A 27,333-nucleotide genomic window follows, 5' to 3' on the forward strand; every position below is an offset into this window, starting at 1 on the left:
GAAAGTGAAGCACAAGGGGAATCGCCACTCTTCCTTTACAATTGTATTTTATGGAGGGATAAGTAAAATACACAAACCTTAAGCACACGCTCCAGGAATTATTATACATGTACACACTCTTGTGACCACCATTCAGATCAAGATACAAACATTTCCATCACCCAGAAAGTTCTTTCACACCTTTTTCCAGTCAATAACCATCTCCCCAAGTTACCTATTCTGATTTCTGCCATCACAGATTAGTTTTGCCTACTCTTCAAATCTAAATATACATTGTTTTGTATTGCTTACTTCATTCAATGTAACAATTTTACTAAGATATCAGTATTTCTAGTTTCAGATATATAAATATATCAGTATTTTTTTATTACTGAATGAATTTATCTAATCTGTTGTTGATGGGACATTTGGGTTGTTTCCGGTTTGGGACTATTAAGTACAAAGCCACAAACATATTAAAGTAAGTTTTTCAGCAGACACATATACTCGTTTCTCTTGGGTATATACCTAGCAATGGATTTGCAAGGTCACAGAGTGGGTTTACCTTTATTAGAAACTGACTAAGTTTTCCACAGATTTTTAACACCAAAGAGCCTTTGAAAAACTTCAACTTTTTCTTATTTCATAAAGATTTGTTTGATGATTAACATGTTAATCAGTTCTAAGTATTATATCATTTTGAATTCTACTTTGCAATAACTGTACAGACACAAATATCACAAAGTTCAAATGGGAAAAAAGAAGAAAGCTTGAAAGAATTCATCCTTTAAGTATAGCAATAAATAGGAAATTAATGTGTTTGAAAATCACTAGTGAGGTGATTTTAATACCCTAGTAGAATACAGTAGGTTCTGCCACCCAAATCAAAACTAGATTTTAAGCTGGGTAACAGTATATATTCTTATAAATTATAGTCACATAAATTCCTCATTTAGGCAGCGGAGCCAAGATGGCGGCGTGAGTAGAGCAGTGGAAATCTCCTCCCAAAAACACATAGAGCTATGAAAATATAACAAAGAAAAATCTTCCTAAAATAGAGACCACAGGACACAGGACAACATCCAGACCACATCCACACCTGCAAGAACCCAGCGCCTTGTGAAGGGGGTAAGATACAAGCCCCAGCCCGGCGGGACCCGGGCGCCCCCCCCCCGGCTCCCGGCGGGTGGAGAGAAACCGGAGCGGTTTTTTTTTTTTTTTTTTTGGCGAGCGCTTTTTGGAAGCCTTAGAGGGACGGGCCCCCGTTGCTGGGGAGGCAGGGTGGCGGGACCGGTGAGGAGGTGCCTGGGAACGGCGCCGGAGGACAAAGAATATCCCGCGTTTCTCCCTGCGAGACCTGGGGGCGGGTGCCTGAGACCGGTGCCTGAGGACGGAGGAGGTCGCGCGTTTTTCCCCTTTTTTTTTTTTTTCTCTTTTTGGCGAGCGCTTTTTGGAAGCCTTGAAGGGACGGGGACCCCAGTGCTAGGGAGGCACGGTGGCGGGACTGGTGAGCGGGTGGCTGGGACCGGCGCCTGAGGACAAAGAATATCCCCCGTTTTTCCCTGCGGGACCGGTGGGCGGGTGCCTGAGACCGGCACTTGAGGACAGAGGAAATCGCGCGTTTTTCCCCTTTTTTTTTTCTCTTTTCTGCGAGTGCTTTTTGGAAGCCTAAAAGGGACAGGGACCCCGGTGCTAGGGAGGCAGGGCGGCGGGACTGGTGAGCGGGTGCCTGGGACCGGCACCTGAGGACAAAGAATATCCCGCATTTTTCCCTGTGGGACCGGTGGGTGGGTGCCTGAGACCAGCACCTGAGGACGGAAGAAATCGCGCGTTTTTCCCCTTTTTTTTCTCTCTTTTTGCCGAGTGCTTTTTGGAAGCCTTGAAGGGACAGGGACCCCGGTGCTAGGGAGGCAGGGTGGCGGGACTGGTGAGCGGGTGCGTGGGACCAGTGCCTGAGGACAAAGAATATTGAGCGTTCCTTCCCTGCGGGACCGGTGGGTGGGTGCTTTTTGGAAGCCTTGAAAGGACAGGGACCCTGGTGCTAGGGAGACAGGGCAGCAGGACCAGTGAGCGGGTGCCTGGGACCGGCACCTGAGGACAAAAAAAAAAAAAAAAAAAAAAAATCGCTTGTTTTTTCCTTTTTTTTCCTTTTTTTTTTCTCTTTGTTTCTGTTCCCTCTCTCATTGTTGCTGCTGTTGTTTTGGTTTGGAGAGTGCTTTTTGGAAATCTTAAAGGGGCAGGACAGGTCACTTAGACCAGAAGCAGGGAATCTGGGGATCTCTGGGCACTCTAACCCCCTGGGCAGCAGGGAGCACAGAGGCCCCTTACGGAGATAAATAGTCTCCTGGCTGCTCCCCCTCCAACGGGGCTCCACCATTTTGGAGGAACAGCCCCAGCCAGGCCAAGCCCACAGCAACAGCGGAGATAAACCCCAAAGCAACTGGGCAGGAAGCAGAAGCCCTGTCTGCGCACAGCTGCCCAGCACAAGCCACTAGAGGTCGCTATTCTCCCAGGAAAAGGCTACAAACCAACAAGAAGGGAAGCTCTTCCAGCGGTCACTTGTACCAGCTCTGCAAACTATCTCTATCACCATGAAAAGGCAAAACTACAGGCAGACAAAGATCACAGAGACAACACCTGAGAAGGAGACAGACCTAACTAGTCTTCCTGAAAAAGAATTCAAAATAAAAATCATGAACATGCTGACAGAGATGCAGAAAAAAATGCAAGAGCAATGGGATGAGATGCAGAGAAAAATGCAAGAGCAGTGGGATGAAGTCCGGAAGGAGATCACAGATGTCAGGAAAGAGATCACAGAAGTGAAACAATCCCTGGAAGGATTTATAAGCAGAATGGATAAGATGCAAGAGGCCATTGAAGGAATAGAAGCCAGAGAACAGGAACGTATAGAAGCTGACATAGAGAGAGATAAAAGGATCTCCAGGAATGAAACAACACTAAGAGAAATACGTGACCAATACAAAAGGAAAAACATTCGTATTATAGGGATACCAGAAGAGGAAGAAAGAGGAAAAGGGATAGAAAGTGTCTTTGAAGAAATAATTGCTGAAAACTTCCCCAAACTGGGGGAGGAAATAATCGAACAGACCATGGAATTATACAGAACCCCCAACAGAAAGGATCCAAGGAGGACAACACCAAGACACATAATAATTAAAATGGCAAGGATCAAGGACAAGGAAAGAGTTTTAAAGGCAGCTAGAGAGAAAAAGGTCACCTATAAAGGAAAACCAATCAGGCTAACATCAGACTTCTCAACAGAAACCCTACAGGCCAGAAGAGAATGGCATGATATACTTAATGCAATGAAACAGAAGGGCCTTGAACCAAGGATACTGTATCCAGCACGACTATCATTTAAATATGATGGTGGGATCAAACAATTCCCAGACAAGCAAAAGCTGAGGGAATTTGCTTCCCACAAACCACCTCTACAGGGCATCCTACAGGGACTGCTCTAGATGGGAGCACCCCTAAAAAGAGCACAGAACAAAACACACAACATATGAAGAATGGAGGAGGAGGAATAAGAAGGGAGAGAAGAAAAGACTCTCCAGACAGTGTATATAACAGCTCAATAAGCGACCTAAGTTAGGCAGTAAGATACTAAAGAAGCTAACCTTGAACCTTTGGTAACCATGAATCTAAAGCCTGCAATGGCAATAAGTACATATCTTTCAATAGTCACCCTAAATGTAAATGGACTTAATGCACCAATCAAAAGACATAGAGTAATAGAATGGATAAAAAAGCAAGACCCATCTATATGCTGCTTACAAGAAACTCACCTTAAACCCAAAGATAAGCATAGACTAAAAGTCAAGGGATGGAAAAACATATTTCAGGCAAACAACAGTGAGAAGAAAGCAGGGGTTGCAGTACTAATATCAGACAAAATAGACTTCAAAACAAAGAAAGTAACAAGAGATAAAGAAGGCCACTACATAATGATAAAGGGCTTAGTCCAACAAGAGGATATAACCATTCTAAATATATATGCACCCAATACAGGAGCACCAGCATATGTGAAGCAAATACTAACAGAACTAAAGAGGGAAATAGACTGCAATGCATTCATTGTAGGAGACTTCAACACACCACTCACCCCAAAGGATAGATCCACCGGGCAGAAAATAAGTAAAGACACACAGGCACTGAACAACACACTAGAACAGATGGACCTAATAGACATCTATAGAACTTTACATCCAAAAGCAACAGGATATACATTCTTCTCAAGTGCACATGGAACATTCTCCAGAATAGACCACATACTAGCTCACAAAAAGAGCCTCAGTAAATTCCACAATATTGAAATTCTACCAACCAATTTTTCAGACCACAAAGGTATGAAAGTAGAAATAAATTCTACAAAGAAAACAAAAAGGCTCACAAACACATGGAGGCTTAACAACATGCTACTAAATAATCAATGGATCAATGAACAAATCAAAATAGAGATCAAGGAATATATAGAAACAAATGACAACAACAACACTAAGCCCCAACTTCTGTGGGATGCAGCGAAAGCAGTCTTAAGAGGAAAGTATATAGCAATCCAGGCACACTTGAAGAAGGAAGAACAATCCCAAATGAATAGTCTAACATCACAACTATTAAAACTGGAAAAAGAAGAACAAATGAGGCCTAAAGTCAGCAGAAGGAGGGACATAATAAAGATCAGAGAAGAAATAAACAAAATTGAGAAGAATAAAACAATAGCAAAAATCAATGAAACCAAGAGCTGGTTCTTTGAGAAAATAAACAAAATAGATAAGCCTCTAGCCCAACTTATTAAGAGAAAAAGAGAGTCAACACAAATCAACATAATCAGAAATGAGAATGGAAAAATCACGACAGACTCCACAGAAATACAAAGAATTATTAAAGACTACTATGAAAACCTATATGCCAACAAGCTGGAAAACCTAGAAGAAATGGACAACTTCCTAGAAAAATACAACCTCCCAAGACTGACCAAGGAAGAAACACAAAAGTTAAACAAACCAATTACAAGCAAAGAAATTGAAACAGTAATCAAAAAACTACCCAAGAACAAAACCCCGGGGCCGGACGGATTTACCTCGGAATTTTATCAGACACACAGAGAAGACATAATACCCATTCTCCTTAAAGTGTTCCACAAAATAGAAGAAGAGGGAATACTCCCAAACTCATTCTATGAAGCCAACATCACCCTAATACCAAAACCAGGAAAAGACCCCACCAAAAAAGAAAATTACAGACCAATATCCCTGATGAATGTAGATGCAAAAATACTCAATAAAATATTAGCAGACAGAATTCAACAGTATATCAAAAGGATCATACACCATGACCAAGTGGGGTTCATCCCAGGGATGCAAGGATGGTACAACATTCGAAAATCCATCAACATCATCCACCACATCAACAAAAAGAAAGACAAAAACCACATGATCATCTCCATAGATGCTGAAAAAGCATTTGACAAAATTCAACATCCATTCATGATAAAAACTCTCAGCAAAATGGGAATAGAGGGCAAGTACCTCAACATAATAAAGGCCATATATGATAAACCCACAGCCAGCATTATACTGAACAGCGAGAAGCTGAAAGCATTTCCACTGAGATCAGGAACCAGACAGGGATGCCCACTCTCCCCACTGTTATTTAACATAGTACTGGAGGTCCTAGCCACGGCAATCAGACAAAACAAAGAAATACAAGGAATCCAGATTGGTAAAGAAGAAGTTAAACTGTCACTATTTGCAGATGATATGATACTGTACATAAAAAACCCTAAAGACTCCACTCCAAAACTACTAGAACTGATATCGGAATACAGCAAAGTTGCAGGATACAAAATCAACACACAGAAATCTGTAGCTTTCCTATACACTAACAACGAATCAATAGAAAGAGAAATCAGGAAAACAATTCCATTCACCATTGCATCAAAAAGAATAAAATACCTAGGAATAAACCTAACCAAGGAAGTGAAAGACTTATACTCTGAAAACTACAAGTCACTCTTAAGAGAAATTAAAGGGGACACTAATAAATGGAAACTCATCCCATGCTCATGGCTAGGAAGAATTAATATCGTCAAAATGGCCATCCTGCCGAAAGCAATATACAAATTTGATGCAATCCCTCTCAAATTACCAGCAACATTCTTCAATGAATTGGAACAAATAATTCAAAAATTCATATGGAAACACCAAAGACCCCGAATAGCCAAAGCAATCCTAAAAAAGAAGAATAAAGTAGGGGGGATCTCACTCCCCAACTTCAAGCTCTACTACAAAGCCATAGTAATCAAGACAATTTGGTACTGGCACAAGAACAGAGCCACAGACCAGTGGAACAGATTAGAGACCCCAGAAATTAACCCAAACATATATGGTCAATTAATATTTGATAAAGGAGCCATGGACATACAATGGCAAAATGACAGTCTCTTCAACAGATGGTGCTGGCAAAACTGGACAGCTACATGTAGGAGAATGAAACTGGACCATTGTCTAACCCCATATACAAAGGTAAACTCAAAATGGATCAAAGACCTGAATGTAAGTCATGAAACCATTAAACTCTTGGAAAAAAACATAGGCAAAAACCTCTTAGATATAAACATGAGTGATCTCTTCTTGAACATATCTCCCCGGGCAAGGAAAACAACAGCAAAAATGAGCAAGTGGGACTACATTAAGCTGAAAAGCTTCTGTACAGCGAAAGACACCATCAATAGAACAAAAAGGAACCCTACAGTATGGGAGAATATATTTGAAAATGACAGATCTGATAAAGGCTTGACGTCCAGAATATATAAAGAGCTCACACGCCTCAACAAACAAAAAACAAATAACCCAATTAAAAAATGGGCAGAGGAACTGAACAGACAGTTCTCCAAAAAAGAAATACAGATGGCCAAGAGACACATGAAAAGATGCTCCACATCGCTAATTATCAGAGAAATGCAAATTAAAACTACAATGAGGTATCACCTCACACCAGTAAGGATAGCTGCCATCCAAAAGACAAACAACAACAAATGTTGGCGAGGCTGTGGAGAAAGGGGAACCCTCCTACACTGCTGGTGGGAATGTAAATTAGTTCAACCATTGTGGAAAGCAGTATGGAGGTGCATCAAAATGCTCAAAACAGACCTACCATTTGACCCAGGAATTCCACTCCTAGGAATTTACCCTAAGAACGCAGCAATCAAGTTTGAGAAAGACAGATGCACTCCTATGTTTATCGCAGCACTATTTACAATAGCCAAGAATTGGAAGCAACCTAAATGTCCATCTGTAGATGAATGGATAAAGAAGATGTGGTACATATACACAATGGAATACTACTCAGCCATAAGAAGTGGAAAAATCCAACCATTTGCAGCAACATGGATGGAGCTGGAGAGTATTATGCTCAGTGAAATAAGCCAAGCGGAGAAAGAGAAATACCAAATGATTTCACTCATCTGAGGAGTATAGGAATAAAGGAAAAACTGAAGGAACAAAACAGCAGCAGAATTACAGAACCCAAAAATGGACTAACAGGTACCAAAGGGAAAGGAACTGGGGAGGATGGGTGGGCAGGGAGGGATAAGGGGGGGGAAGAAGAAGGGGGGTATTAAGATTAGCATGCATGGGGGGGAGGGAGCAAGGGGAGGGTGGGCTGCACAACACAGAGAGGACAAGTAGTGACTCTACCACATTTTGCTAAGCTGATGGACAGTAACCGTAATGTGGTTGTTAGGGGGGACCTGATATAGGGGAGAGCATAGTAAACATAGTATTCTTCAGGTAAGTGTAGATTAAAAATTTAAAAAAAAAAAAGAAAGAAAGAAAGAAAAGGGGGATTACTCCTTAACAGGATAAAACTATTGGTAAATCAAAGATCAACGCATGCTTTAAATATCCTTAATGTTGATCACTTAAAGGGTGTCAGATGATCAGCTATGGAGGTACTCTTTTCTGATAATATTCCTTTCTCTTAATTAAAAAAAAAAAAAAAAAGCAGTTACTGTGTGCTGACCGCCAATGAGTTCTGCACAGTGGTATAGAGGGCATGTCAAAGTGTGGGCAAAGGGTCTGTTTGTTTCTACGCAGAAGATCAAGGCCTAGCTTGGATACCCAGAAAATGAACTAAGATACGATATGAGGAGGAGCTTCCGGCATCAGCACTCTCTGGAGGACTCGTGCCGGGGGATGATCATCAAAAAGCCTCCACAGGAATCCGGACGATGCTGCGGTTGTGGCTGCATCCAGCCCACCGTCTCCTGGACTTGCCATAAGAAGGAGGAGAGAGATGTCTAGGCTGGCATGTGCATACAGTGAGACAACGAATTTGACTGGATCTGTACTGTTGGAACTCAACCAGGAGTTGGGAGGGGTGCAAGGTGTAGCACCCCAAAATCTCATGACTATAGACTATCTATGGTTAAAAGAACATATGGGATGTGAACAGATCCCAGAAATGGGCTGCTTTAATTTGTCTGATGGTTCAAGTACAGTTGGACAATATCCGTCATATCATAGATAAATTTTCACAAATGCCTAGGGTGCCTAAATGGTTTTCTTGGCTTCACTGGAGATGGCTGGTAATTATAGATTTGCTTTGTTTATGTCACCGTATTCCTATTATGTTAATATGTGTGTGCAAATTAGTTAGTAGTTTAAAACCTATACATACTTAAGGTACTATACAAGAAGATATGTCAAAGAAATAATCAATCCTCCCAAGTTTCCTTCATATGCTACATCTATAGCTTTTCTTCTTCCTTCCTAATTACAAACCTTAAATAGAATTCGTGCCTCATATCGAATTTACCGAGTATCATAATTCCTCCAGGTGGTAAAGATACCTCGAGACAAGTGCTGGGCATAGAAGCCACAGGGCATAAATCTGCAAAGAAGTAAAAAGCTAACCTTTGCAAACAATATGGCTTCTCTCTCACTTACCAACTTTACATTTCCCTGTATGGCCCCGGAAGATGACTGGTTAGCCAGAGACGGGTAAGATTCCTCAAGGGAGGAACAACCTAAGACAGGCACAGTCGCAGGGGGGCCATCAGGTGAGAATTTGGGGATCAACAGAGGTGAGGCTCAGAACCTCACCCCCCCTGCTTTGAGAGAAATCTTCTGCATCCGTGGATGTCTTGCTGCCCTTGTCTAGCCTGGATTAATACTTAGTCCATAGGCACACACCTGATCATCTGATCATCTATATTTGCCTTCTTACAGCACTAAACTATGTTTTCTACCTTTATCTTGCATCTACCTATCACTTCAGCATTTTATTAAAAATAAAAATAATAATAATAATAGGAGAAATGTGGGATCAACATATAAATCAAGTACAAAAATCAAATGAATATTCATATTTGACCTGATGGTTTATAGGTCATATTGCATGATCAAAACCGAAAGTTTCTGTGATGACTGCCCTTGTACTGTTCACCATGTAAGAATTTATTCACTCTGTAAGAATTCGTTCACCATGTAAGAACTTGTTCGTTATGCTTCAGAAGATTGGAGACTGACGAGAATTAGGCTTGAGATGGATTAATGATTGTACATTGAGCATTGACCCCCCTATACTGAATTTTATTGTTGTTAACAACCATTTGATCAATAAATATGAGAGATGCCCTCTCAAAAAAAAAAAAAATAAAAAAATAAAAAAATAAAAAAATAAAAAAAAAAAAAAAAAAAAAAATTCCTCATTTAAAAGTAAGTCTCCAGTGTATTTTCTTCATAGAAACGCTAGACACTGGGCTTTGTGAAGGAGACCAGAAGAGAAGCAGTAGAGCACAGATGTGCTGAAAAGGTTTCAGTGCCTCCGTCTGCTTCATGAAGAACCGGACTGGCATCTCCACATGCACACAACTGCTTCAGTTACAATGTAATGCTTTCACAGAAAATATTTAAAGAATGACTTCAAACTATGACATACCTCCAGATAATGTTGAGTACCAGTTTTCCAGGTTGCAAAAACATAATCATTACACAGGAATCCTCATGTACCATATGGCCATAAAGTTAACACTGTAAACACATACTTGGCTTTTAATGGTCTTTAGATATATTGAGGGAAATTTCTACATTTATCAGTGGTAAGTATAAATAAGCTAATTAATTAGATATACAAATGTACATAACAACTGTGGATTCCTATCTTGTGACAAATCAAAGAAAAATGCCACAACTAGTATGCAAAGAGCAACATATTGCTAACACTTGGGGATACAGCTTTATAGGGAGTTAAAATAGTTCTGGAACATAGTGGTCACTCAGTAAATATTCACTGAAAGAATGAATTGATTAATTAATCAACCAGGACTCCATGGAAATGGCTGGTGCCAGGGCAAGCAAAATACAAGGTGACCTAGGAAGATCTTATGCCAAGAAGTAAAAGGTGCCCAAAGAATGAGGAAGTAACAGAAGGACACAGGAGTCTACTTGGAAGAACCATATGACAGGCCAAATCTGGAAGAAGTTAAGAATCAATAAATAGTGACAGATTATAAAGCCTGTAAGTAAAACAGGAATCCTAGACTCTAGAGTAATGCAAATAAATGAACAAATACAAAAAAAGGAAAAAGAGGAGGAAGAGAAAACTCTTGGGTAGAATGCCAACTAATAAATCTAAAGAGAACATTGAAATTAAAAAATTGCCCTTTGGGAGAGAATAAATTTCTGTGTTTTAAGTCACAAACAGACAAGCACCCCTTGGCAATCTTCTGAGTGATAACTGATTCAGAAAAGAATCATCAGTGGATGCTGTATCTGGTGGGTGAAGAAAGTCTGAGGAACAGAATGTTCATATAGTCTTAAAGTACCTCCTCAGAGAATACTACTATTCAGTAATAAAACATTAATTAACTTGATGATAGAGAAGCATGGCAGACATACTATTCACCATGAGACAGAAGTCATTACTAATGGAAAAAATCAATTATCAGGTATCTCTTGATTTGAAGCACTGAGATAAACCCAGGTCACTTCAACATTCATGTAAAATTTGCATGAGTCACCAGGGAACACCATACACACTCAATTGAGGGGCATTCTACAAATGATGGGGCCTGTACTCTTTAAAATGTCATGGTCATAAAGGACAAGAAAGACTGAGGAACTTTTCCAGATTGAAGGAGAGTGAAAAGAAATGAAAAGTAAATGATCCTGATTAGTTCCTGGACCTACTTAAGCACATTACTGGTACAATCAATGAAATCTGAATGGCATCTGTGGATTACATGGTACAGCAGATCAGCGTTAACCTCCTGACAGGAGAATGTCCATGTACTTAGGAAACACACATTGAAGCACTCAGGGGTAATGTCCACAACTGACTCTCAAATGATTCAGAAATGTTAACAATTGGAATGAATGAAGGGCACATGGGGGCTCTTTCTACAAATTTTACATAAATATGAAATTATTTCCAAAAACAGTTTTAAAATACACAAGTAGGGAGAAAGGGAGAAAGCAAAATGGCATGTTCTTACTTAACTGGCAGAATAGCCAGGCTGTAAAAGGATTTAACTCTTCTCTGAGATATAACTACTATTTAAGACCCCTCTACGTACTATAGATTCAGGAGTGAACTCCCCTCTTCACTTCAGAGAGGAATGGACTGGCTTTCCAACAAATGGTGCAGAGTTAACTGAATGTCTATGTATTAGAAGAAGAAAATTCTTGAGCCCTATTTCACACCATACATAAACTCGATTCCTGGCAGACTGTAGATTTAAAAAATAATGTAATATAACTTCTAAAAACAAGGTTATTTTCATAACTTTATAGGAGAAAAAGATGCTTTAAATAGTACACAAAAAAGAACTAATAATAATAAGGGGAAATACTAAAAAACTAGACTTCTTTAAATGAAGAATTTCTGTTCATCAATTAGGAGTATGGAGAGATACTTGTAACACACAGATCTGACAAAATATACAATTCGAAATATGTAAAAACCCTACAAGTCAATAAAAAGTAGAAAAACTTAAAAAACAGACAATGCAGGGAAAAAATACTTTAACCAGCAATCTACAACAGAGGAGATCCTAATGCCAACGAGCATATAAAAAGGTTTTCGCCTTCATTAGTTAAGGAAATGCAAATTAAAACCGCAATAAACTAGTACTATACCCCCAAAAGAATAGTTAAAAATTTTGAAAGCTGCAGATACCCTACATTGACAAGGATGTGGACAGTTCTCACACACTGCTTGACAGAGGGGAAAACGGTATTTATTGTTTGATGTTATACATTACGTATTTATTATATATTTTTAGAAATACGAACTTAGAAAAGGAGATATTTATTTATTCATTTATTTCTTTATAAGACACATGATTCCCTAAGGGTAAAAGAGACAGGATCTTGCTTTTCTAACCTGGGCTGGTTCACTCCTCCTTAGTCCTGCTCCCAGGTCACTAAACTGATGCTGCACTCGGTGCAGACACCTGATCAGCACAGCACACCACAGCCCAGGACTCCTGCGCTCAAGTAATTCTCCTGTGTCAGCCTCCCAAGTAGCGGGGACTACGCCATCTGTATGTATTATATGTTTGTTTGTAACTCTAGCCCTTTCATTGTTGAGATTAACAAATAAAATGAACTTCTATACAATGGTGAACATATAGGGCAAAACAGAATATAAAACTGAAGGCTGAAGTTAAGAAGTGAATTGAACGTTTGGGCCTCCAAATTGAGTAACCTCAAACCACTTAAAAACCAGGTACATTCACAGAAAATGGCTATTCCATATGGCAGACTGGGTGAAGCTGCTCCAAGTTGAACTTCCAGGGTAATTCCCTCCTCAAGGACATCTTTTAATTGTTGCTGCAATTCACTGTTCAATCTGGCCACAACAGTGCCAAGTTTCCTTACAGTGTCTAATCAATGCCTGAAGTGCTTTCTAACCTTTCCAACAAATCTAGGAATAGAAGGTTGTGATACAAGAACAGCAGCTAAGACACTTGTCTTTTGTGTATGTTCATCTACTTCCTGCCTTAATTCATCTCCTAATTGCGTGAACACATGTATAACCTACAACCCAACAATTCCAAAATGTACACATACAAGAAGGTTCACAGCAGTATTATTTATAATAGCCCAAAACTGGAAACAACCTAAATATCCATCAATAGTGCAATGAGTAAGTAAATTATGGTCTATTTATTAAATGGGGAATGCTATATAGCAATGAAATACTATACTGTTTAACACAACAGGGATAATCTCACAAACAACACAGAGAAAACCAAGCTATCACAAAAGTGTATGGTGTTTGAGTCCAACACACAGGGACAACAAATCTAAGACAGAAAGCAGAACAATGGTTTTCTTTGGAGTTGTTTAACCAGTAGAAGGGGGGCATGAGGGAGGCTTCTGAGGCACTGGTAAAGCCTGTGGTATTGGTTAAGTATGCACAGTGCAAAAATCCATCCATGCTCTACAACTGTAATTTGTGCCCTTACCAGTATGTAATATTACACTTTATTTTAAAAATTTACCCCCCCCAAAAAAAACCTACTCATTCTCTCAGCTCACTCCAACACTCAACAGAGGAAACCCTGATCTCCACTGACCTTTCCAGACTCTCTTTTTCCTTTCTCTGACTGGTTTACCCCCTACTGTAATCCTCTAAAGTGGACTTGGGTTAGGGATCAGCGCACACTGCTCTTGCTTCACACTGTTATGCCCTAGAAAGCTTGTCCACTAGCACGACTTCAACCAGCACAGGTATTTCCATCACAAAAATACCTACAGCAGTATCAGTCAGAAGGTAGCCACCTAAATTAATAAATTAATGAGTAAATGGAGGTAGGTATAATAGTAAAATTATAGAATTTTATTAACTGTGATCAATTCATTACTATGTCCAATACCAATTTGTTTCTGGCCAATAAACAACTGGACATACCATGTTGTTGGTACTGTATGCAACCAGAACAACTTTTTAAATTATTCTTACCAATTTAAAATTAGAACACTCATTTACTTAGCAGTATACTCCACACATATATACTGTTTGTATAAGAAATCTTTGTATTTCTTAAAAAACTGCATATGCATGTTCTAAATTTAAACAGTTTTATCAACCATTTCCATGACAATAAACAAAATAATAATAAGGTGCTTAGGGATGATTTTATAATTTTTTTAGTAAACTAAAGAATAACTTTTAAGTTATAAATTATGTATTATATATTTAAATAGAGAAATTAATCATTTCTCTCTTTGCTTTAGAAACTCAGCCTTATTTCTGTTCTATATCCACATGTGTTTTTTTGCCAACATTTACAAAGTAAATCATGAACCTTTTAGAGTGTCCACTGAAGCAAATCTGTGACAATGATCACAATTGCCTTCTTTAAGCTCCTACCTGCAGGTATTTTTCAGCTGTCCTTTTCCTGTGTGCTGTCAATACCTGCTGACTATGCAACTGGCAGGCCCTGAAGGAAACTACAGAGAACAAGCACATGCAGAACACAGCAACACAACAGACGGAGACAAGTCAGTCCATACCTGGGTTGTTATTAACATTACTTTTGGGTGGTTTCTGAACTGGTTTGGGGAGCGTTGACTCAGTCAAAGCTTTGTTAGCAACAGCTTGTTGGGCCTTCTTTATGCTGCTCCCTTCGGACTCCCATGTCTGCTCACCAAGACTCAGCTGCACTGAGAACATCTTGGAAAAACAAAGACACAAAATGTTAAAACGTTTTCAGGAAATAAAAATAGATACACCATAGAATCAAAATTTTAGAGCTACGGGTGACCTTATAGATCATTTGCAACAAAAGTGTTATTCTATTTAATGAAAGAATTTTAAGAGACTGCAAATTCTGTTGTGCCCTTTCCAAAGGCTTAATGGCAGCTTTATAAGTGTATATTTTGGGTAGAATAAGTCAAGAAGAAATTGTTTCCCTAAATAGAATTATACTGTTAATGTCCTTCAAATAGTCCTCAGAAAAGTATAGGTGCAAAGATTAAGAGAAACTCTAAGAGAATCCAAAAGGTCCTGTCTTCTTAAGCTTTATATTTAGCACAATTTAGTCAACAACTCAGGCAATCTTATTAAATATTATGTCACCAAGGAACTCTCAGTCCTCCACAAGTGACATTTAAAGAGTCACCAAATTCTGTCAATTTTAACTTCACAAATATTTCTCAAATCTCTCTCCTCTCTTGCCGGTGACACTGCTGCACCGGATCCAGTCTATCATCTTTAGCTTTGATGTAATTATCTCCCAATTGGTTGCTGCTAAAACTCAAATCCAATTGCATCACTCCAACAACCTCTGGGTTAAAAACCTTCTATTGCTCCCATGCTAGCAGGGCACAAGGTTCTACTTGGCCATCTTAATTTCACACCTACCCTTCCCCTGGCATGTCCTAACATTCTACTCACACCGTATTTCCATATGAACCCAAGAAAATCCTATTGTTCACCTTTAAAAGCTAGGACAAACAATATACACACATATTCCACTGTTTTACTTCACAGACAGCTTACTACGTTGTAGGAATACAAAGTATTAACCCAAAAATATTTATTAACTATAAAGAAATTATCTTTGCAGGAAGGAGATCAGAAAATACCTTAACCAAATTAGCATCTTCAATAATCATACAAACTGTTATCATGTGCCTCCTGATATGATCCAATGTAAGGCTATGTAGTATTCTTGGCCAAAAATGTTTAACCTGGATCTAATCACAGGGAAATAACCAGACAGATCTAGATTGTGGTATATTTTTATAAGACAACTGGCCTAAACTGTTCAAAAATTCAATGTCATGAAAGGGGAAAAAAATGCAGGGAGTTGCTGTTCTAGATTAAAAGAATTCTAAAGAAACATGAAAAGGAATGAGAAAGTATAATGTATGATCCTTGACTGAATCCGTATTAAGAAGAAAAAAAGAGTTTAAGAAACATTTAGAGAACAGCTAGGGAAATTTGACTGTGGACTATATTATTACCTAATATGTTCAGTCAAGATTAAATTTCTTGCATGATGACAGTATGGGTTATGGATAAGAATGTGGTTACGAGGTAAATATGCAAGTATTTAAGGGTGAAATAACATGACAGTTGAAGTTTATTTTCAATCATTCAAGGAAAAAGTATATGGCTATAATAGAAGGAGCAAGACATAAAATAAGTGTAGCAAATAAACTGGAGATAAATAAATCTGAAATATACATGAGTATCCACAGTACTACTCTTTCCATTTTTTTCTATAGCTTTTCAATTTTTCAAAATAGAGTTGGACAATATTTATGATCATTTGAAATTCAAGATATACATGTATCTGTTATAAGTGATTCATTTTTCTTTTATTCTGATTCAGCTTAAAATATATACATAAAACATATCTTTAATATATCTACTTGATTTTAAAATAGTTTTTCAATGACTCTTTTGCTTTTCAAATTATAGTATTTAACAAATAACTCTGCCAAAGAACATTCTCTTCCATTCCTCTCCAAATCAGTTCACACTCCAGAATGTTCCATTATTCTTCCATTAATTCAGGTGAAAACCCTCAATAGCATCTTTGTTTATTTATCTTTCCTTGCCTTCCTAATAACAAACATCTCAAAACTGTTCTTCCCAACTTCTATTATCACCATTTTAGTCAACGACTAAATATGTTTTCCATTTTCCATTCATATACTCTTCTTAAAATATTCTTTTAAATACATCATCCACTAGCTCCTATAAATTAATCCCTAAACTACAGATAAAACTTAATCTCCCAAAGCTGGCATTCAAATCCACCATAATCCACTCCCTAACTACATCTCCAGTCACCTCTTACTAGTCACTTACCTGCTCTAATTAACCATCTAAAAAAATTTTTTTTACCAAACCCATTCTTTTGGTAAACCTCTAACCTTTTAATCTAGTCTAAAGCCCTTCTAATGCTCAGAGAGAGTGCTTCACTTACCTCCTGTTTCTAATCTTTCCTCCCTCCTAAACTTCAGGATATCACATTTTCCCAGTTTCACAAACCAGATACCTTTGGGTGGTCTTCCTGTCTCTTCCATTTCTCTCTCCATTCTCTCCTACACCCAATTATCAAACTACTGATTCAACTTCACAAATGTTTTTCAGATCTGCCTCCTCTCTTTATATTCTTCACTAATGTCTTAGTAAGGAATATTAGTATCTACCCCCCAAGCTACTACAAGACCAACCTAATATTACTCCCTTAACATAAGACTTCCCATTCAAACTATCCTTCTTACCACCATCAACATATACATTCTATAAAATACAGATGTATCCGAATCAATCCTTTCTTTTTGAAAACCTCTCTTAAGAATCCTGCTAGACTGTATACCTAAAACAAACACAATGTTGTATATCAATTATATCTCAATAAAACTGGAGGAAAGAAAGGATCCACTACAATAAAAATTTAATTAACTTCAAGCAGTAATCTTGGAATACACTGTTTATGAGTTTAAGTTCTAGCCCCATAATGTACTATGCAACATTAGGGAAGTTACTTATTATTTCTCTTGGTTTTCTTCAGTGAAATGGGGCTAGTCAGAACATATAAGATGGTTGTGAAAATTAAAACAAAGTGGTATAAATGCCCCATTTGTAAGAGATTGTCAAGATGAACCAAAAAACAAAATCCAACTATGTGCTATACTTACAAGTAATGCACTTCACCTATGAAAACACAGTCTAAAAGCGATGGGTAGAAAAAGATATGCTAACAGAAATCAAGGAACAGTCAGAATGTCTATATTAATATCAAACAGTAGATTTCAAAGCAAAGGTAGTGATAAATAACAAAGGTCATTGCATGAGGATAAAGGGGCCGATAAATCAAGAAGACATAACAATTCTAAACATTTAGGCAACTAATAATATGTCTTCAAAATACATGAGGCAAAAAATTAATAGAACTGCAAAGACAAAACCCACAACTAAAGGCAGAGATTCAAAAATCGATACAACAGCTACCTAGCAGACAATCATGAAGAATATAGATTTGAACAAAACTATAAACCATCCTAACCTGATTGCCAGTTTTTAGAACACTCTGCTCAAAAAGAGCAGATATATTTGTCCTCAATTTCTCATAAAACATTTACGAAGATAGACAACACTCTGCACCATAAAACAAGTCTCAATAAATTCAAAGGATTCAATTGATAAAAAGTATGTTCTCTGACCACAGTGAAATTAGAAACTAATAACAGAAAGATCTTTGGACAAAAAAAATCTCCATATGGAAACTAAACAACACATTTATAAATAACCTATGGGTAAAAGAAGAAATCAAAAGGGAAATTAGAAAGTTTTTTAAAATGAATGAAAATGAAAACACTACCTACCTTTTAGAAGATAACACTAAAACAGTACTAAGGAAAATATCTCTAACACTAAATGCCTATACTAGAAAAGAAGAAAAGGCTCAAATGAGTTAACTTCAGCTTCAATCTTAAGAAACTAGAAAAAGAGCAAATCAAATCAGAAGTAAACAGATAAAAAGATAAAAGCAAACATTAATGGAATAGAAAAACAAAAGAGAAAAAAATCAATAAAACCAAAAGATCAATAAATTGGTAAACCTCTAACCAGACTAATCATGAAAAAAAGTGAAGACACAATTTACCAAATCAGGAATTACAGAAGTGGCATCATCACAGATTCTTAAAGTATTAAAAAGAGGATAACATTTTTGAACAACTGTATGCCAATAAACTCAACAACTTAAGTTCCTTGAAAGAACAAATTATTAGAGCTCATTCAAAAAGAAACAGGTAACCTGAATAGCCAGCCCTGTATATGTTACAGAAATTAAATCTGTATAAATAATCTTTCCACAAAGAAAACTCCAGGCCTAGACAATTTCAATGTTAAATTCTACTAAATATTTAAGGAATAATACCATTTTATACAAACTCTCTCCAAAAGTTGAAGAAGGAGCACTCCCCCAACTTATTCTATAAGTAAGCATTACCTTGATAACAAAACCAGAGTAGGATACTGCTTGGGAAAAATAAAATAAAACAAAACTGTAGACCAGGTATCTCTCACAGAGACAAACTTTAAAATCCTCAACAAAATATTAACAAATAGAATCCATCAATATAGAAATAATACATTATAACCGAGTATTTTATCCCATGTATGCAAAGGTTGACTGACTATACATGTGAGACTCAATGTAATTCATAGTATCAAGAGATCAAGGTCACACAAGCTGAATAATGTAGGGAAAAAAAGCAGAAAACCATGTGACCATCTCAATCAATACAGAAGAGCCATAGGACAAAAATCAACATCTATTCATGTTAAAAATTCTCAGCAAACCATACATAGAAAAGAATATTCTCAATCTGATAAAAGTCATCTACAAAAAAAGCTACACCTTACATCACAATTAATAGGAGAAAAGTGAATGATTGACCATAAAATCAGAAGTTAGAAATGTCTGCTCTTACCTTCTATCTCAACATTGCACTGCAAATTCTAGCCAATGCAATTAGGCAAGGGAAATAAATAAGACATTCAGATTAGAAAGTAAAAGTTGAAATTGTCTTTATTCACAAATGCCATGTGGAATACCCAACAAAATCTAAAAAAATGGCCACCAGAACTGATGAGTTTACCAAGACTACGGAATACTAGATCAATATATAAAAATCAGTGTATTTTTATACACTAACAATGAATAAGAATAATAAGAAATTGAAATTTAAGAACATACCACTTAAAATAGCATGAAAAATATGAAATACTTAGATTAACCTAAAGATGTAAAGTACCTGTCCACTAAAAACTACAAAGTATTTTTGAGCAATTAAAGACTACCTAAATAAATGAAAGATACTTTGTGAGCTGAAAGATTCAATTTTTCCAACATATTAATATTCCCCAAATTGAGCTATAGTTCTATTCAAACATGGCAGTTCTATTCAAAATCCCAGCACGGTGTTTTATAGAATGGAAGCTGACTGTAAAATTCATATGAAAATGCAAAGGCTATAGAATAGCCAAAAAAATTCTGAAAAAGAAGAAAATTACAGGACTAATACTACCAGATTTCAAGAATTATAAAGCTACAGCTATCAAACAGCATAGCATTTGCATAAAGATAGGAAAATAGATCAGGAGAACAGAACAGAGTCCAGAAAGAAACACACATGCATAGCTGACTTGTGGCAAAGGTGCAAAGGTGATGCAGTGTAGAAACGATAATCTCTTCAACAACTGCACATCCAAATTCTGTTTCATATCTCACAAACATACAAAAATTAATTCAAAATGGCAATTAGATCTAAATGTAAGACCTGAATGTAGTACCTAAAGTATAAAATAGAAAAAAAAAATAAGCGAAAAATCTTATAACCTTTAATGAGGCAAAGATTTCTTAGATACAATACCAAAAGAATCATCTAAAGGGAGCTAGTAGATAAACTGGAATTCACCAAAATTAACTACTACCCTTCAAAAGACACTGTTTCAAAAAGAAAAGATAATCCACAGCCTAAAAGAAAATATTTGCCAAGCATATATCTAATCAATAAGGGACTTATACACAAAATACATAGAGACATCACCAAAGTAGGAAGTTCCAGTGCCTATCACAAAGTATGAGTTAACAGGTATTTTACCTAGGGTTTTATTTTAAGACCTATATACTACTAAAAAGCAATGATATAATTATCTAAGTACCTCCATCATCAACGTAATTGCCAAGAATTTACAAATTGTCATTCTATTATATCACACTAGAACAAATATTATATTTCTCAAATTACAGATGAGAAAACTGAGACCCTAAATTAGTTGCTCAAGGCCACACAAGCTGAATAATGTAGGGCAAAGATCAAGCCTGACAAATCTAGCAAGGATACAAAAAACAAAAAGACTACTTGACTTCAAGGCCACTAGGGAACACTGCTCCCTTCAATGATATATAACCCCAACTAGGCCTTCTCCAAATGCCAGTACTAGCGCAACTTTAACACTTAATTGTGCATGCTGACAAGTTATCAAAATAGGGAAATAAAGGGAAAAATACCATTTTATTTTATTTTATTCATCGCTCTCTTACTTATTCTCTACATTATAATACTTTTTTAAAGATCTGAGAAAATTAGAACAATCCACAGAAAAAATAAAGAACTTTATTAAAAAATAAAAAACAAAGGAGATATAGCAATATCACAATAATACTAACATAAGGTATAAGTTACTTCAGGTTCAATTTAAAGATGAATAGAAAAACAAAAAAGAATAAGGCAAATATTAAATATTTTTTATTTAACAGCCACATATTAAAAGTTGCTGTAAGTTATTCAGATTCTATTAAGACTCAATGGAGGAAAGAGAAAAGCGTGTACACGTAAGATAGATAACACATACGAGTCATCTGAGACTTCAAAAAATCTTCATGTCCAGGCCTCATCCAAGACCAATCAAATTAGAATTTCTGGGTTGGGTAAGACCCAGGCATCAGTATTTTTTAAAGCTCCCCTGAGTTGAGAAGCACTACTGTAAGTATATAATGTATATAAAGGGAGAAAGACTAACATATCTGTGTGTGTATGTGTGTGTGTGTGTGTGTGTGTGTGTGTGTGTGTGTGTGTGTGTGTGTGTGTGTGAAAACTGCCATATAATTGGTTAATGACCCATGAAAATTAATGAGTTGGGTTTAAGTTTTATGCCAGAGGTAATCATGTATTTCATTAAAATACATTTTATGCCTCTTTTAAAACCACTGGCAGACATATATGAATGAAAATGACTTTAATTTCCACAAAAGGGATCAATACCTAGCCAATTAATATTAGCATTAATTAGAACTACTACTTAGACTCATAAATACAATGTCTTTCAAGAATATGCAAATTATTCTAGTACTCACTCTCTTAAAAAACGAGATACTGGCTAAATGGGGTGGGTCCACAACCAAAGCATCCAGAGCAATAGGCACAGGTTGGTAAAGGGGGTCTCCAAATCTCCTCAAAATCCAAGGGAATCCTGGGACTGTCTAGAATAGGAATTGTATGCTATCCACAGTGGTCCACTTCCACCACAACAAACCTTCTGTTCCACTAGAAGGGGAAATAGATGACACAGAAGAAAGGGAGAGGAGAGGGGAGAAGGGAAAGCTGAAGGAGTGGCCTTGAACAGGTGAGAGGGGTTGGAATCTAGCACAGAAATAAAGGGTTGACCTCTACAGGCAGCTCATCTATAACTCATAAGGGAAGGCAGAGTTTGGGTTTAGGTTGGGATTTTGCCAAACAAGCACTAACCAAGAAAGGCAAGAGAGCTGAGGACACAAACAAGGCACATGAAATTTAAACTAGATATGGAACCATGTGAGGATTGAGGGAAGTGAGAAATAGTAAAAAGGTAGAATCAAATGGATTTGTGGTATGGAAGGACTACTGGTCAACCTCTTAAAGCAAATGAACTGAAAAGCTAGGAGGTGTAAGAGAGAGAGATGAATGCTTGAGATGAAAATTATGGAGGGTCTTGCAGCTGTATGGGAATAAGGTCAAGAATGTGACCACAGGAATGAGTGGCTAAAGGAAAATGGAAGCAAGACAACTGGAGAAGTGCAAGAAAATGTCAGCAAGCTACAACACTCATCTATTCAGACAGTGAAATCATCATAACATCAAAAGGAGGATAAGTGCTAGGAAGTGAAAGCAAGCCCTGAGAATTGTGATGAAATCACCCAGAGCTAGGGAATGACTACCATGGAGGGACGTATTACCCTTGAATAAGCTCAGTTTAGTACAACAGTAATAGCCAACATATACCATCATACTAAAGCACAGTAATGACTACCACTGAGAAAGGCAGGTCCTGCTGAAGACCCAGCGGAGGGATCAGGGAAGTTCCTAAGAGGTCTGGAAGATGTGATAGGTGAGCTGAGTGTTCAAAAATGAATAAAGGCAAAAGGACCTTCAAGGCAGAGACACACTACAACATAGGCAAAGACAAAGAGATGTGAAAAACACATGAAACATTCTGAGAAAAGCAAACAGCGACATAATGAAGGGCAGAAAGAGAAGATGACGTAAGTATGAATCAATGAGTAAGAAAGAGAATCCGGATATATGACCACACAGGTAGATCAAGGCCACAACCCTGCTCTGCAAGAAAAGTATTATGAACAAATTAAACTGCTGCCCAGAAATCCTTCAAAAAAGCCTAACAGAGAACAAAATGATGGATTTCAGTTTCACCTTATTTTCCTACTTTGAAAAAGGTGCTAGAAAATAATTAAATAATCCAATCATAATCTCTAATATCCAAGATTAAAACGTTCCAAGGAAATGTGTGTACAACTGAAACAGATGAATAAAGTGCAAACATAAAATCATTAGTTACAGATTTCTTTGTAACATGTATACATATAAATACAGGCTATATATAAATGTAAATTGCTTTTCATTTAAAAGAACAACATTATATGTGAATGCATAAATAATAATAGTACTGGTATGTAAAACTTACATAAATGATTAATTCTTAGAATTAAACATCACATTGGAAAAGATGTCTCACTAGGTAGCAGTTATTATATTTACTCTGTCTCCATTTTCACTTTGGTAGTTATGATTTAATGGTAAGAGCACTGTACCTGGGAGCCAAAAAACACACATTCAAGTATTGGCACTGGCACTTATGCCTGAGTAAGCAAGTCACTTAACTTTTCTGTGCCTGAGTTTAATTTACAAAATGGAAATCAAAAATCCATTAGCTCATTGTTTGTTAAGGTTTTTGTTTAGTACTGTATCTGAGATTTGTAAACCATAATAAGCTATAAAATTGTTTAGTTACAGACTCCACAATATCAATATAGAACTAAAAGGCCATCAACTCCTCCTCCCCCAAAAGTGAAACACAATTAAAACCTGAGATGATAAATCTCATAGACTTTGATAAGCATGTCTCCCCACCTCTCTTCAAAACCTTACCTTCGAATGAGCAGGCCCTCTTTCTTTCAGAAGTTTATACTGGGGTTGGACTCTATTGAAACGGGCTAACTCATTTACCAGACACATTGGAGTTTTCTCTTTGGGGTTTGCCATTTTATCTTGGAGAGAAGCTGTAAATAAAAAGGCTGTAAAGTTTTTGTGAAGAATGACTTTACAAAATGGAAGAAAAGCTAGTTTTGACTTTTTTAGATTGAAATCATATGTATTTGGATTAAATTATTTTCATGATTTTTATATAAAAATTTCAAATCATCTAAAGTGTTCCATTACATACAACAAAAATATATATCACATTTTAAACAGTAAATTAAGGTAACTTTTTTCCTAGGTACCTAAGTTACTCTCTACACACATATATGATAACAGCATGCTTAAAGATTTTTAAATAATATAAGATTATAGTAACTTTCATCTTGTAACTTTCCTCTCAATTTAGCAGAAACAAATAATTCTCCTGATTCTTATTACTGTAAAACTAAATTTTTTATACCTTTTTAATGGTTTGTTTGACCTTACTTTTTTTCCTTCTCATTTTAAGGCAGCATATTTACTGAAAAACCTCTAGAGCTGGAAATTAAGTTCAAGTGCTAGGTCTTCCAACTACCACTTTTTAGTTAAGTTCCTTCTTTTTGTTTTTTCAACAAAATTTTCAAAGTGAAAAGTACAAAAAATAATCTAACAAATGCCCACGTTCTTACTACCCAGAACTGAAATTAACATTCCATGATTACTTCAAGTCTTATTAAAAAAATATATATTACATTCTAGTTAAGATCTATCTTTTCCAGAAACTACCACTATATGAATTTAGCATATATCCCTCTGGGATATTTTCAAACACATTTATATGCATGCATGTATATCCATGAAGAAATATATAGTCTTGATACACACACTGTACCTGGTTTTGTAGTCTCATAAAGAATAATGTAACAAATACATCATTTCACTATTTTTTTCACTCTTCATTGTTTTTAATATTGTAACATCTAGATTCAGTGCATTACTTTTAACTGCTGTATAATTTCCATTAGAGTATTGTATCAGTTTCTAGTCCATTCCCCTACTGGTAGACATTTAGGTTGTTTCCAATCCTCACTCTTACAAATAAAAACAGGCTGCCAAACAACACTCAGCATGATTGTACCAAGGTATCCTCCCAGGCAGCATGAGCAATTCTCCTCAACCTTGGAAGCATGCAGTATGGTCAGATATATTAATTTTTGACAATCTGATGTTTGACAAATTGTATCCCACTATTGTTTTTTTATTATCCCCACTATTATTTTAATTTGCATTCCCAGATTACTAGTAAGGCTAATCATCTTCTCATGCTATTTATTTATCATTTGGATTTACTCTTTGAGAACCACTTCTGTCCTTTTCTCTATTAGTTATTTTACATATTACATTTATCAATCTTTTCTTTTACACTGTGCTTTTCATGCCTTGTTTAAGAAATCCTTCCCTAACCTTCAAGGTCTCACTTAAATTTACTAAGCATTCTATTCTCTATCTGTTAAATAAGGGTATTAAGTCTACCCTACTTAATTCATAGTTTATTATGAGGTTAAGATTTTTAAATATACAGTATTTTTAATTCTACTACAATTATTAAAGCTTCAGAATATTTTCCTAATACCATATTAAATTCTTTTATCCTGTATTCTTCCTTCATCTCACTTATGGACACATAAAACAGCTTTTTCATTTCTTCTTCATCTTCCATTACTCAGCACCAAAAAACCCTTAAAATTTACTTCTTGCTCAATTAAACTAAAGAAACAATGAACAAAGGAAGAAAAAGTGAACAGAGGATATATTACATAATTGGAAATAGCTGGTTTGGAAAACTTTATCTACAAACTTTCTATGGCAAGGTTTAACATAGAAATATTATTCTTGTAACTTTTTAATATTCTTTACAGAACCAGTAATTTGGTACAATGACTTGATCACAATCATTATGATTAGGAAATTACAAGAAAACTACATAAATACCTAGTAAGGCATAAGTAAAAGGAAAGAGACTCTAAGCAACCAACTGTAGGACCAATACAGCTGACAGTTAATTCTTCAATTAAATAAACCATCCTAAATGGCTTGCAAAACAAAAAACAAAAAAATGGTCAATATTATTTTTTGGGACAGCACAGAAAAGAGGGAAGTCAAAAGATGTTTGAGCAAACTTGCAATTTACTTATTCTATTTGTATCATTCAAATAAACACCTTATCAATTGTACCAGAAAATTAGTCATTATAAAATACAAGGTGACTGGGCTACAATGAATTTTGGCCCTTGCACACCATAGCATAAAATATTCAAGTGCAACAGTTAACACAGCTGCCTGAATATCAAAAAGCAATAGAAGAATAGTAATTTGTTTAAAATGAGAAAACATTAAAGTCTGTTAAAATCAGTCACTTTTATCTAACACTGAAAAAGCATTTATAGCACTGTATAATTTTCATAACAATGCTGTGTATTTGTTATGATACAGAAAATATTAAGCATTTAACAAGCATAATGTGACAATCTTATAGCATGAAAAATTTTAATAGCGTAAGTTTTAAATATACGTTAAAATGTGGTTAAAATGGTAATTTTATAGCTCTGTAAACTTGTTTCATAAGAAAACCTATCTAACTCATATAAGGAAAGTGCTAATAACATGGTGTTAAACTTACACTCCATTAATTTTGATTTTCTGCTTTATAAAAATAACAAGAATCCAATAAAATGTTTTAATGTGTAACTCAAGTTTTGATATGAAATGTGAGCAAATACATGTAAGATCCCACTTGATAAAGCTTTATAATCAAAATCCAAAGAGTTAAAGTTGGTAAGTTTTATAAGAATTAGTCCTAGTTACGTTTTTATTTTAAAAAATGAATGAAACTTTAAATTGTTGTTCCTCTATTTAATAAGCAATCTTACTAAATTAACTACTTGACAGAGCTCAGTGATAAAGCAATAATTTAAAATTTAAGCCAAAATTTTGATAAGCATCTCCAAATTTCTCAAACAAATTGCCCTATAAAAATTTAGATCTATAAACTTCATATGTAACTTTTTAGAAATGTCAAAAGTGCAAAAAGTGAAAAATACATATACTGCTGTATAGGTATACATTTCCAAGAGACCTAGCAATTTCCTCACAAAAGATATTCTGCAATAGGCTTCAAGTCCATTTGGTGGCTGTAATAGAAGCCTACTTAGATGCAAATAAACTTTATGAAAATGGATTTCATAGTCTAAGACTTTGCCATTTTGAGAGAGAAACTGTCATATAATGGTGAAGTGGCTGTTTTAGGTATCCCTGCCACTTACTGATACCTATA

General features: G+C 36.2%; 1 protein-coding gene across 19 annotated transcripts in view; it reads right to left on the reverse strand.

Annotated features, from left to right (window-relative positions):
- STAU2 (staufen double-stranded RNA binding protein 2) overlaps nucleotides 1-27,333 on the reverse strand; it is a 369,184-nt gene that overhangs the window by 288,016 nt on the left and 53,835 nt on the right. For 13 of the 19 annotated variants that reach the window (XM_073229713.1, XM_073229703.1, XM_073229712.1 and 10 more), the window contains 2 exons: nucleotides 23,970-24,100; nucleotides 14,529-14,688 (listed from right to left, as the gene is read on the reverse strand). In XM_073229713.1, coding sequence (XP_073085814.1) covers nucleotides 14,529-14,688; nucleotides 23,970-24,083 — 274 coding nt within the window. In that variant the 5' untranslated portion in view covers nucleotides 24,084-24,100. Of the gene's footprint in view, nucleotides 1-14,528; nucleotides 14,689-23,505; nucleotides 23,531-23,969; nucleotides 24,101-27,333 lie in introns of those variants that run through there. The other 6 variants (XM_073229706.1, XM_073229704.1, XM_073229710.1 and 3 more) reach the window with 2 other exon arrangements.

The sequence above is a fragment of the Manis javanica genome, chromosome 2 (genome assembly GCF_040802235.1).
Source record: "Manis javanica isolate MJ-LG chromosome 2, MJ_LKY, whole genome shotgun sequence".
Taxonomy (NCBI): Eukaryota; Metazoa; Chordata; class Mammalia; order Pholidota; family Manidae; genus Manis; species Manis javanica.